The 14,178-nt window shown below is 45.8% G+C and overlaps 1 protein-coding gene across 1 annotated transcript in view; it reads left to right on the forward strand.

Annotated features, from left to right (window-relative positions):
• The window catches only part of EXOC4 (exocyst complex component 4), a 390,836-nt gene that overhangs the window by 356,719 nt on the left and 19,939 nt on the right, over nt 1-14,178 (forward strand). Inside the window, exon 17 of the mRNA XM_013946956.2 lies at nt 1,624-1,783. Coding sequence (XP_013802410.1) covers nt 1,624-1,783 — 160 coding nt within the window. The remainder of the gene's footprint in view (nt 1-1,623; nt 1,784-14,178) is intronic.

The following is a 14,178-nucleotide window of genomic DNA, read 5'->3' on the forward strand; positions in this document are numbered from 1 at the left end:
TTTACGAGCACAGCTCTATTATGGCACAGTTTCTATCCAAAGTATAGCCATTCCATTTCTAAAATTAAATTTAGAGAACATTAGCTGTTCTGATGTCTCATCTGTTCTGATTACCTTTGAGAATATAAATCATGTTTTGGTTCATCTCCCCTGTATTTATTTGTGGCGCTGACGCACAGTTTTGTTGCCTGTGTGGCAGGATACATGTTATTTTATGCCTTGGTTATTCAAAGGCAGGAGAGGGTGGGGAGTGGAGATGCTCCTATATAATATGCCAGCAAGTCAAGGTTTTCCCGGCTTGGTTAACCTCAGTGTGCACTGCTTACTGGTGTGAGAGAAGGTCTTCAGTATCTGTAAACTTCCCCCACATATCCATATAGCTGTCTGATGGTACAGTTTTTAGTCCACAAAATACTTGTGTAGAACAAGAAGATTTGAAACCTTGCCAGGTGCAAGACTGGAAAATGCACTACCAAGGGACAGTCACGTGTTGGAAGTAGGCAGAGCTGATCTTTCCTGAGCTGTGTAAATCTGCGCTAACCTGAGTGATCACCAGCATGTTGCAGAGCTCCCTCCTACGGATTAGGTCTATGGTATCTATTCGACTTGAACAACCACTCAGGGACCACTAGGCCAGAAGACTGAAATTTCTACACACAGCCTTTACAAAGTGTAGGCAGCTCTTAAGCCAGTTTTAAGATTTACATATACCCAATGCTGGCTGGCTGTCCATGAGCGTATTTTCTTAATTCAGGCTTTTATCATGCTTAGTCTTATACAGACCTGTGTACTGAGTGAATTGGGCCTTTTTTTTTTTCTATTTGTAATGAGATGTGAATGGATGCATCATTCTAGGGTTGGCTATGACCTTCAGCAGCTGGCTGTGACTTTTAGCAGTGGAGGAAAGATGGATACCTCATTCGGACATACGATACTAATTTGTGAAGAGAGCTTCTTAACTTCCATGTTTATTCTCCCAAAACAACATTTCTGTGTAAGGTTTACAAGCAAATCCCGAATTCGTTGCCTAATCATTAGTCCTGCATAAGATGTCCATATGGCATGGAGAGCCTGTACCACTATCTTTCTTCTCAACCTGCTGGAGCAGCAGTGCTTTTACGTTCAGAACTGGTCAGAGATAAGTAATATATGAAATGCATTGAAAAGCAGCCTGTATTTTCCCCCAAAGGTTGCTCTTTCTGCTGTCATGGACTGAGCATTTACCAGGAAAAAATATCACCTTTTCCTTGATAATTGGTTGAAATACTGTAATTTTGTAGGAGAAGTAGTGATCCGGCTGCTAGAGAGAAGGGGACCAAAAGAGTCATCATCTGAAGCTTCATTATAAATCTGGTGCTTTGTACTCTGAGACATCAATGACTATGTTAATGCAACTTTGAGTTTTCATTTATATTTTTACTAACAAAGAAAACCTTGAGAAAAGTCCTCTCAAAATGCACAGGGAAAATGTTGAAGGCTGTTCCCAGATAGGCCCTATTTTGTCTCCTGTTCCAGTTTGCATGCACTACTTAGCAGTGCTCGTTCACTGTTTTTATGATGAATTCTTGTCACTAAATGCCTTCCTTCTGTGATCTTTTTGTTTGCTTTTCTCCCTTCTTGCAGGCTTGGGCCACCTTATTTCCTGCATTCTTATCAATGGTGCCCACTATTTCAAGCGCATCAGTGAATCCGGCATCAAGAAAATGTGTAGGAACATCTTCATCCTCCAGCAGAACCTGACGAACATCACCATGTCCCGTGAGGCTGACCTGGACTTTGCAAGGTGAGCTGTGAACCCCATGTTGTGTCTGTTACTATTTGGATGTCCGCATGTACAGCAGTGGCTCCTTTCAGAGGTTTAACCCACCGTTGTGCCTTCAGCTGGATGGATCGATAAAATGAAATTAAAACCACAGAACTGTCAAACATAGGATTCACTTTCCCCCATGTTGTACAGGAGGTTTAGCTGAGATATGTTCAGAACGACAGGGTCTGAGCTTAGCGTCAGCTCAGAGTGGAGATCCCACCAAAATATCTATGCTTAGGGCTTCCTGTTGGTGCGGTTCCCTGAAGATCTAAACCCAGGCAAGGAAAAGCTTCTAGGTATAGGTCTTGGGTGAAATTGAGGCTAGATGGATCTTGGGCCTGGATTCATTCCCAGATGAGTTATACTTTGGCTACAAGCTGGTAATTTTTTGAAGGCTTAAACTTTTAGCGACTTACCAGAACAGTGTGCATCAACCTAAGGGATTCCAGATGCTGTCTCCCTTCAAGTTCTGTTGCTCTAAAAATAATAGCAATGCCAAAATAAAAACAAGGCCGGACATGGCATCTCACCTTGCAAGTTCCTCACCCATCTTGCTACTTCATTCTCAAAAAGCGGATGGTTTGAGGAGTAAGCACACTGATAAAAACAAATACTAAACTGTGCTGACTTTGCAAATGGATCTAAGGTGATGATTGCCAGCAGGGATGTATTGGCTAGGTCTCTGAGGCAATGGGCAGCTGAACCCAAAAAACAGCCAAAGGAAGAATCTCTAAGTTGCATTTTAAGGCGTATAGGATGTGTTAAAATGATGACAAAGTTTTGCATGATGCTTGGATTTGAACCAATACAAACACTGGAAATTGTTGGTGTCACTGTTTGGCCATCGCTCTTAGGGACTAAATTACGAGAGAAGCTTGACTTCCTCAGACGAGGGAAAGGAGGTATGACTGAGTGCCTCATTTACTTGGGCTCTCATATGGGGAATGATCTCATTATTGAATTAGTCTGTTCATAATAACATTGACATGGGAAAGTTATGAATGCTGAGGCCTGAGGGAGGCAGAGAGAGAGAGAGAGAGATCCATTACTAATTCTCCAAGGAATATAATTCCCAAATTCAATCTTTCCCTTTTAAATGATTTTTTTTTCCCCTTTTCAGTTGAAACGTTAAATAAATTAGCCCAGTTTTTTGGCAGGCAGAACAGGGCTTGAGCATGTGCTAACAGCAACTGGCACCCAAATAATGAAACGCTGACCAAGTGCTGCAGGAGGTTGGCAGAGCGAGGCTAGCCATTTTCTGGAGAGGTGTATGCTGGAAGGGTTGAGTAGCAGTGGAGCCGTGACTTCTAGCGCCGCATAATTTGACGTGGAGTTTGAAAGGATGGGCGAGGAGGGAGCACGTTCCGCCCTCCCGATCTCGCTTCTGCTCTGTGATGGATGATGTGCCAGACCAGCAGTTTTCAGAACATCAAACACGTATACCAGCCCTCCTCATATACGAGTTACGTGGCAAACGGATCTCCTCCTGCGCCGTTTTAGCTGCTGGGTACCACCATCGAGAGCTGTGGAACTCACAAGCTACGCCTGAGCTTTTTGCACAGCAGCATCAGCTGCCTTATGGTTCCTGTGATGCACGTTTCTTCCCATAATACAAATTCGACAATGTTTTCTTTTAAACTCTTAGGACTGCCTTGCTTCCCTCTTTCTTTTGGGGCAGATTTCTGTGATATAGGAGTATGTTTTATCCTTTTGTTCTTCAGATGACTCCTGAATGCTTATCATGTGGATTCCCCTTTTGCATAAACAAGTCCTCTCTTGCATCCGAACCCTGCCCTGCTCACCTGAATTTACAATTACCTGAGCAAGTTCTAATGTTACCCCAGGGATCCCAGTTACCAAGGTCTATTTGAACGATAAAATAAACATAACAGTTCACCCCCGAAAGCATAAAATAAGATCAGTGTAGGATAAAAGTGATTTGTATTTCTGTGATAGCTCTCATATAAGAATCTCTAAGCACTTTGCGCTGTAGCTGACTATCAGTTTTGCCATTTTGAAGATGAAAAACAGAGACCGAGCGATTATTTCACATTTCTAAGCGGGGTCAGAGCTGACTGAGAAGTACTCACTCACCCTCTCCTTCTGTCCCCCTGCCCTCCTGCTGGCTGGGGTAACCTCGCTGCCTTGCTTCCGGGTGGGAAATAGGTGATCATTACTATTTCTAGGTGATACTGCAGAGAATGTTTCTGAAGTGGTTGTAACCCAGTTTGTAACACGCTGTACCATCTCCGTTTCTGCTCTTTGTAGGCATCTGCCCTGATGGAAAAAAATTCAACTTTTATTCTGATTTCTTTATGGAACTTGATTAAAAGAAGTCATAGGCTCACCTGGGCTCCCTTGGACAGGGAAGGACATAATAGTTCTTTTTCCCCCACAGGAAGATAGTTTTTCGCAGGCTTTTATGGAGCTCTTTGCCCTCCACGTATGATCTAAGTTGCATTTGAAGCAGACTTCTCCTGGATGCTTCTCCTGGATAGGCAGTTCAGTTCCCCTGTCTCTCCCTTGCCCTCTTGGTATTTATATGTCCATAAGAGTGTGATGCTCAGACTTCAGAAAGCTAACAGCCACAATTAACCATCAATACATCGTTCTTCTTACAGTATGTTTTAAGTCTGGAACAGGTACTAGACGGTCGTTTTCTGGAGGTGAATGCACTTAAAGTCTGACATGCTCAAGTTTACGGGAAAGACTGGACCATTTGAGAGAGGGCCACAAGACTTCCAGGATTTTCCTGAATGTTGTGCTTTTGATTTTGTTTTGTTTTGTTTTGTTTTTTTACTTTTGATACATTCTTCAGGGCTTTTTATGGGCTCCAAAGAGCACTGTGCTCCCCTTTCTTCTCTGTTTCAGATAATGGCTTAGGCAATAGAAACCCCAGGCAGGGAGTCGGAGGGTCCTTCTGGTCTTTTCTCCTCTGAAGTGAGAATTATGTAGAAGATTCACAGTGAAATCTTAAACCGTGTAACATGCACTGGTTCTGGCACGACTTGTGTTGTTTAAACCACATTTTTCAAACGATCTGCAACCTGCAGGTGACAACAGGCTCTTGCAAGGCTTGCTGCTTTGGGAGTGGTACCAGGGCAAGGGGAGAGTTTGCTTCAGATGAGTTTTGCTATGGGATTCTCGGCTGAAGGCAGAGATGGGCAGGGAAACTCAACAGAGCATCATAAAGCAGAGCATGAGCATGTTTCCGTCGGGAAAAAAGGAACTGCTAATTTCTGCAAGCTCTGGGAATGAGCTCTGCCACTGGCAGGAGGAAGGGTAAAATACACTGGTTCTGACTGCTGAGATTTGTGCATTTCTCTGCATTGCAAAAGGACATTTGCAGCTTTTCCTGCAGTATTTCCTGCTAATATTAATAAGTTTTTCCCTTACATGTGTGTACAGTACCTAGGGCAGCAGAAATGCCATCGGTCGTTAGGGCATTCACTACTATGTTAAAGAAAAAGCAGTATTTTCTTCCTGTATGCATTATGCAGGCACATACTGTAAAGCCTGGGATTGAGAATGGATTCCAGATGCCTCCAAATTTCTGAATTTTCAGACCCATATGCCATTAGAGGGATAAAATCCAGCTCTGAATTTGGATTCCAGTTCAGCTCCTTTGTCTTCTGCCTCCTTTCCTGCCTCTCCTCTCCTTTACCCCCCAAAATACACCAACATGTTTACGCAGAGGTTACGTCAGAGAATGTCAAGACCAGGCTGGGTTGCTGGTTCAGACTTATCCTTAAAACATTGTTCAAGTCTTAGATGTTCATTTTCCATTGTAAAAAACAGTGTTTTTAAGAGACATGGCAGTGATAAAATTGCCTTGTTCTCAAAAGTTAATTGCGTTGGCTGTGAGGGGAAAGGAGAGACCGATGATGAAATGTCTACCTTTCATAAAACACAATGTAATTTTGACCTCTGACATGAACGGTTTTGAGTGTAGCTGCTCTTCGTTACTGGGTCAGAAAGCGTAGTTCATCCCTTTAATGGTTTGCAGCATAGCAAACCGGCTGTGTCCGTACGTGCAAGAGTGTGATCGGAAGTCTCCCTGCTGCTGCCGTTCAAGGTAGCGCTTGCGATGACCACCGTTGAACTGGGTTTGCTCTCCATCGTTCGTTGCTCAGTGTTAATCACTCCGGCTGTGTAAAATACTCTCCACAAGAGGCTGACCAGAGGCTGTCGGTTCTTCAACTGCAGAAAAGAGAAAAATGACCCAGGTGGAGCTTAAGGGATTTCCATGGAAACATAGGGAAACTTGTAAAATATGAGGGGACACTTGGTTAGCATCTGGTGTGTAAATCCATGTGGAAGAGCTCAGTTAAGGCTAACTAAGGAGATACACAGATTAGAAATGTCTTCTGGGAAGGTAGCAGAGCCTCTTCTTATGTGGGAAGCCTGATTAACAGGACCTAAAGGGACAAATGCTCCCGCAGGGATCAGGAAATCTCTTTTCCTGCTGCTAAAGAAGTTACCAGGGCCCTTGGCTCTGACCATGTCTTTCTAATAGATGTGACACATGCATCACCACTGCCGGCGGATCCAGGCCACTCCGGAGCAGTCTCCAGCGAAAAGGGCGCTGGAACGAGCCATCAGCATTCCAGGTGTTCGTTCACACATTGGCCATGAATAAGCCCTTGAAGTGTAGTTCAGATGCCTGTGATCAAATGTGTCTGTCTGTACACGAGGGCTGCCTTGAATTTTTGTCGTTCACGAGAGATAATGACCTTTGCTCCCGCTTCCCAGCAAAATACAGCTGCAGCTGCTGCTCCTGACCTCGTTCCTCTGTGTGCGTGCTCTCCTGGTGACACACGTGATGCTACAACGTACATGTGCTTGCTTGTATTTTTATATTCTTGGGGCAAATAGCTTCCCTGCACCCATACAGCCACCTGCAGACAGGAGGCAGGAGAGGCGGGAGAGAACTGCACCAGTCATCGTGCTGGCTTTAAAGTGAGTGAGAACTGGCAAGGAATTTGTAGGGAGCCACAGTTCCCCCAGACAGACCCTGGAAACACTCCTTTTCCCCAGAACGTGCCTTCCTGGGCTGCATTTAGCTGGGGAGGGTGAGAGAGGAAAGACACGGGAGGATGCAGCTGGAGCATGAGCCAGGAGCATGAACTTTCTTTAGGACCATTGTCAAACTCCTGCATCATTTAGTGGGGTCGGATACAGAGATCTGGGTGCCGAGACATCTGCACAGGGCCATAAGGTGCTACGGGAAGAGAGTAACGTGGTTTTTGGAAACCGCATACCTGGCCTGACTCTGCTCTGGGCACTGATAAGCCCTCTATTTTTGCCAATAGGTTTAAGCTTATCACAGCAGAGGAGTGGATGTAGACGCTCCAGTTTTAGGACTAGCTCAGCCGGTGACAAGAGGCAGAGGTGGCCGTGTGCTACAATTGCATGGTGCAAACAGACCCGTTGCTTTCGGTGCAAACATCCGTGGAGACGGCAGGGTCATCCTAGCTGGGTCTGACTCTTCTTGCATTGAAATAATTGGAAAATGCCTGTTAACTTCAGTGGGAATGACCTCCAAACCGCAATAGCGGGATTTTGGCAGGGGCTTTATTTTGGGGTGCGGTTCTGCTAAGGATGCTGAGTTAGGTATTCAGGGCTACCTCCCTGCTAGGACTCTAAGGCAGGGGATTTTTTTGTTAAATTGTACAGGGGCGGGAGAGATCTCTGTGTCTTGCCTGATGCGCAAGGCTGTCCCTGGCAGTAGGAATAAGCAATAACATGCTGCCATCTACTGGGATACTGTATAGGGAAGGGAGAGCCAGCGTGCGTTAGAAATCCCTCAGACATCCCAGTGCTCGTGAAGAGGTCCTTCTTCTTGCTTCTGAGACAGTCCAAATACTATTTCTCTTTCTGATTTTATTCTTGGTAGATGCATAAGCAGCTGACTGCATTTGCTGCCTGGGTGCCCCAGTTGCCGGAGGGAGTAACTAGACGAGGGAGGCCTCCTTAGGGAGCTGTTCTTGATGCTTTACTTGTGTGCGTTCTGCTGCTGATCCCCAGGTCCCATGGACCCTGACCTGGACCTCCTTCGTTCAGTGGCAGACTGCTCCTCTGCTGTCAGATGCCGGCGCAGGGCTCCTGTGATGCTCCTAGACTGCCCCTTTTCACTTGTGGTTTGGAAACAGATAACAGTGGTCATCTCAGACACTCTCTCGTGGGTCCTCACGCAAGCCAGGAGCAAATTCAGAGGGTTTAAGATCGTTCAAGTTGAATAAACCCCACGTTGCTCGAGTAGACAGCTTGGATACCAGGCACCATAATGCACTGTATCCTGCACAGCACTTAGGAGACTAAAAAAAACAAATGGAGCATTGCCGGAAAGCCACTTCTTTCTGCAGCTGTGCTAGGAGCAGCCTGCTTGTGGTGGCTGATGTTCCTAGAAAGCTGCTCGATAAATGCCATAATGCGTGGGTTGGGCTCAGCTGCAGAGGGAAGAGGTGGGAAACTGGAATAAGTCAGGACAATGGCTCATTCCCCAGAAAGTATTAATCACTGAATACGGGATAATATGTGGAATCAGATGTCACGGGCATGGGCACGAGGCAAGGAATACGATAGCTGAGGTCGAGCTGTAGGTAGGAGCAGCTGTTGCCTGAAGTACTGGATCTAAGTCATGACTTCTTCCACTATTCAGGTATAAGGGCTTTGGGGTCCCACCTACCACAGAGCCGCTTCCATCACTAAAGAGCCATGACAGTCTCCCAAATGTCCTGTTGCTATTGCTGGGATATCAAGATCAGGGTGACATTTCAACACCCTAAGAAATTTTTTTTGTCTTCATGGCAGTGAAAGCAGAGGACTCTTGAGTGTGCACAGCTCCCAGTGCTGGGTAACTGCACACATATGCATCCCATAATGTCTTATCAGGGCTTGACAATCCTACATACTGAACCCCTTCCTTCTGCAGCCAGCTGCCAAGGTGGGTTTCTGGGACCCTGCTGTAGACATGCTGGTCTCTGATCCACCTCCTCTCGGTACGGTGTTGGAGGGAAGAATTCTTACTTGTTCATAAAAGCTGTAAACGTGTTATTCTGGAGAAGTCCTCTGTCCTCACTGTATATCCACAGGTGCTTAGTGCTGCGGAAGGTAAAAGCAATTGACACTTTGCAGTACCGATTCTAGGAAGATCCTCCTAGAAAACAGAAACAGAATAGGCTCTGGAAGAAAAGCTCCCCCTTGGCAGCACGGGAGAGGCGTGTTAGCTCCATCATGATGCTGGACCCATGTTGTGTATCTGTGAAGCATGCCCTCATTTTGTTTTTGCTGCTTTTAATTAGCAAAGCTGCTTTAGTTTTCAATTAAGGACTTGGTTACAACAAAATCTGTATTTTCTTTTCCTTTCTTTTCTCTCTTGTTTTCTCTCCCCTGTAGTCTCCACTGAGCTTTGATCTCAGTGCAGGTTTAATTAGCTGTAATTAGTGGTTTCACTGCATTAACCAAAAATCCCAACCATAGAGGACTGAGAAACACCCCTCAGTTTCCTGGCTCTCCTCCTCCTTCCTTCACTTTGCCCATGTGAATTGGGTGATCAGAGACTGTGTTCCCATACGTTCAGCCATACAGATGCTGCAAGGTGATACCCCCATACCGCCCAAACAGCTGCCTTCTTACGTATGTGTTAAGACTGTGCTGGAACAAGTCATCCATCCATGTAGTCTAATTCCCAGTTGAAAGCTGCGGCTGCTAGAAGTGGTCTTAGCAGGACACCAATATATGCTTTCACAACATTTCATAGAGAAAGCTCTTCTTGGGGTTTCTGAGTTCTCTGTATAGTGCAGTACGTTTACAGTGAGGTGCCTGCTCAAGTTCTCCCTTCTCCCTGCTCAAGTCTTCCCAGGACTTCTTGCTCAAGTCCTCCTTTCCCAAACTTTCAGCTTCTCCAGTGCTGCACAAGGTTCTGGAAACCATGGCATGGACACGTCCTTCGCTGGAGATGCCCAGCGCCTTACCATTAGAAGTGTGAGGCTTTTTTGGAAGAGATGACTGTCATCTGGGGAATCCCCCACCACCAGTCTGCTCTCTTCGACAGAGGTGCACTGGGAAACATCCCATAGTTGGCTGCATACTTCTGCTGTCTGATCACAACAGAGTGGGAAGAAACCAAACAGCTTGTTCAGCCTGTGAAGTAACAGCAGTGCTGAGAATCAGGTCTCCCATCAAGATATCCACTCAACACTTGTAGAGGTCAGTTTACCAGTACCAAGCCCTACCAGTAATGACCAATACTGAACCTGTATCTTGGAAAGGACTTGATTGCTCTGATCAACTCAGGAGCTGTGTGGATATTTATGGAGGCAACACTGGTTGAAAAATACAGTATTGCCAGATAGCTCACATTGATACCCAAGAGTGGAGATCACAGATGGCTCCTAGCTCACCTCGGGTCAAGCATTTCTATTTACCCAGTCTGTGCTGAAATCATGAGTTTTCGATCTAGTTCAGGCACCCCATCTTCTCGCAGAGCCAGGAACCAGAAGACTATCCTTGTCCATCCCTCACTTCTCTGGGATAAGAGGTTGGTGAGGTTGAGTTCTAAGTTTTACCTCCATCAGTGTTTATTTCAGAGAAGAGTTTGGCCAGTCTCTGTCTTTGAACCGGAAATCACTAGTCCATGATGCTAAGGCCCATGATGATGTACAGGTAAGGGAACACCCCTTATCTTGATGACTGAAAATGGTTCTGCCTCTGGAGCCCACAGATACTCCTTGGTCATCTCTTGAGAGCGAGTGGGACTTATGCTCCGAATCCCATGTTCCCCCAGAACATAGAAGCCATCTCTTGCTCTCCTTCCAGGTTTGTCATTTTGGGAAGGAAGTTTTTTTCCAAGGCCTGGAAATACACTCTTCTTGATAAGCCATGGACATCTCCTACAGGTATTTCCTCTCTGGCACAAAAACAGACTTCTTTCTGGAGCCTGATGTTTCCCAGTTCATTTGGAAATGGGTTCTTTATGCTCTCTGTGGCTTTCTCCAGGATGCCCCACAGGGCCTGGGAGCTTTCTTTTGGCTAGGACAATGAACACTGTGAGCCATGACCTCCCACACACAGGGGAGCTGCTCCTGCCTTCATCGCACTGACTGCTCAGGGAGGCGAGTCTCGCACGGAAAGGTTTGCACTCAGCTCTAGCCACAGCAAGAGGTCCGGCTACCCAAAATGCCTCCCTGCAAGCCATGGCCTTCCAGCCCAGCTCCCACACATATCGGCTCCCTGGTCCTGTCCTTCCTTGGCTCTCAACTTCTCATCTTCTGCTCCTCTCTCGATTTGGTTCCTCTGCCCCTAGTTTTAACTGTTGGATGTGACCGTCAGCACTGCTGAGCACTCCAGAGAAAAGTGTACAAAGCAACGTGCACCCAGGTAACTGCACGTCACACCTGGCAAACATGCGTCTTATTGCAAGACACCAGTCACCTCATCCCTCCTGAAGTTTGAAGGCTCAGAGTTCCTTTTAATTCGCTGTTGCTGACTGCAGATGGTACATTTATTCCTGGGATAATTGTGTTAGGGTTGTGTTCTGGCCAGTCCTCTGTCACCTTGATCCTCTTCCCTATTGCCTTCTGCAAGCTCAGTAAGCCCAAAGCAGGTCAGTTAAATCAGCTACTGGCACTGCTTTGCTTCTTCCATCTTTGTGGAGGATCCTGCCAGACATTAAATGTGAACGGATCAAAATGCCCCTGCTTTGTGCAGGTCCCGTGGCTGGTAGTAAGCGCTGCAGGCAAACAGCTGAAATATTCAGCCCAGAACAGCATTTGGTGGTTTATCTGCCTCATTTAGAAAACTACCTCGAAATGCACTGTATTTTGTTTGCTGTGCAAAATGCACAGCCAGTACCAACAAAAGATCAGCAGCTCCTTACAGTGCACTGTCACGGAGGAGAAAAGCAGCATCCACCTCTAAAGATTCGGTCCGAATTTGTGATTGCACTTGCATATACCCTCTGATACCAACAACTCCAGGAGATACCACCTTCCTTTTCTCATTCTTCTGGTTGTGTCAGCACAGTGGGCCGTGATGCGACTCGGTGAATTAGAGCAGGGAAACGATCCAGCTCAGGGGGGAAGGGATATGTTTGGCTTTTTGCACCAGCTTTTTGTCTTTTTTGGCAGGATCAGCTCCCTGGTCTGGTTCACAGCAGGCCTTGCAAACAGCTGTGCTGGCACAACTGAAGGAGATGGAACAAACAAGGAAATGAGCTGTAATACTCTAAAATGATAGTGTTCTTGAAAATGGGACTTTACCGTAAGTTAGGCTAAGACATGATGGGCGAATAAGCGAATTGCTCAAGGCAGGAGCAGAGAGGAGACAAGAGGAGTGAGTATGTCCTTGTGCAGAAGGCATTACTCTTCTCTCACCATTCTTGGGCCATTTGGCCTCACTCCAGCCTGAGGATGGACAACTTTTGTTCTTAAGTTTGCTGAGTAGCACATTTTTTATTTATTGTTTTAGCCTGGGAAATGCCTCGCCTGCTGATGATTCTCCATGTTCGGAGAAACTCCAAAATGCCCTAATGGTGATTTACCAGCTGTTCTGAAGCGAAGAACCTGACTCTTGGGGGATGACATTTCTCATGTTTGTCCTTAAGTAATTTTTGTGTAATGAGAGCACTTGAGCGCATGAAGATGGAATGAAAGTGGCTTAACCGCCGGGTGATGACAGCACATCGCTCCCCTTCTTTGGTGACTGCATGGATTATAAATTCCTCAAGGAGGGGATTTTGCTGGCTTTGTAATTAAAACACACACCAGGCATTTCAGAGATACAGGGTCTGTGACAGCCCAAAGAACATGCAGCCAAGTCCAACAAAACATTGAAGCATGAGTTTAAAGTTCAGATACATGTGTTGGCCCACTGAAGTCAGTAGGGTTACTCGCGCTATAACTAGAGGTCCGCCACAGTCACGTCTCCATCTGAGCTGGTTGCCCTTGATTCCCTTTACAGCAAGTGGCGAGAAATGAGCATGTGTAGAGTGAGATTTTCTGAATTGGTTTAAATGCTTTCTCCGGAGTGAGACAAGTGGCCTCCTAAGAGTGCCTGTTCCCGTCTCACGAGGCTTGGCAGAGCAGAGGCGATCTGCTCAGGTGGCGTTATCCATGGCAGACGTCTGTGGTTAGACAAGACGAGTCCCATCTTAGGTGTCTGGGGTCAGGAAGCTACTTTGCATGTGGACAGCCCAATCCATAAATGCCTCAATAGGATTTTACACGCAGCAGCCGCCCCAAGATAACTGGATGAGGGGGCTGAATTCGTTTGGCAGGTCCTACGTTCCTAATGGCAGAACAGGCTGCAGTGCATGAAATCGCATAACATCCGCTCTTCACCTGTATCGCTCCATATAGCAAGGGAAGCATCTTAAAATGTCAGTCTGGACCCGGCACGCGGCAGTCCTGCTCAGGCTTTCCACTGTTGACTCAAAGCTTTTATTTTGATCAGCCATTTCAGTTTTTCCTGGAGGCGCTTTTAATCTTCTCACTGTAACCTTTAAAAGTATAGGTTTTAGTGGCCTCTGTAATGGTTTTCATTGCCTGAATGTGGATGTCTGAGTTGTTCTGAGTAAAGAGATTAATGTAATTTTCCTAAGCTGGAAATGGACTAAAAAACAGGGGGGCTTCATTGACTTTTGTTGCTTGGCTCTCGGTGTGTTGGTAAAACGATCAGTGGAGATGAACTTCTCAGCCAACAAAAGCCTATGTTCACATTTCCAGGGACACAAGTTCAGGAAGCTGTGAATAAACAACTTTAAGAAATGTTTTTTGGCTGTTAGACTTGGCCAGAGCACGTTCCTTTACTGCATTAAAAACATCAGGATATATTCTTCTAGAAATGAATTACAAACAAATTCCTCATTTATCCCTGAGGTGACAGTCTTTTGCTGATATGTGCTTTCTCGAGACTAATAAGTTTTGAATGTTGGTGAAAAAAAATCAAAGTAATTACTTTATGTTCCCAAGCTCGTTATTTGTGTAGGTGCATGTGTGTTTATCTCTTGCTGTCATGCTGCATTGCTAATGCTAATTAAAGGGAAAGGATTTTTCTTTTTAGAAGTTTTTCTTCGTAATCTCTGCTTTTAGTGACTTTGGCCTCAGTGACGATACCTAGCCAATGATCGGTTACTTGCAGAACTGCGGTTGCTTTAATTCAAGGTCTAAGTTTAGGAAACTGCTGGCTGTCCAGCTGGAATTGGATCATTTTGCTGAGCCAGACCTATAACTGTTTAGAGTGGATGTTGATCCTCCTTGCAGACCCAAGTTTTGTAAGCATGTCCTGTAGGTGTAAATCCCAGTATTCGGTAGCATGTTGGTGGTGGTGCTTACAAAGCTCAGAGTGGTCAGTATTTGCTTTTTCTGGCC

The sequence above is a fragment of the Apteryx mantelli genome, chromosome 1 (genome assembly GCF_036417845.1).
Source record: "Apteryx mantelli isolate bAptMan1 chromosome 1, bAptMan1.hap1, whole genome shotgun sequence".
Taxonomy (NCBI): domain Eukaryota; kingdom Metazoa; phylum Chordata; class Aves; order Apterygiformes; family Apterygidae; genus Apteryx; species Apteryx mantelli.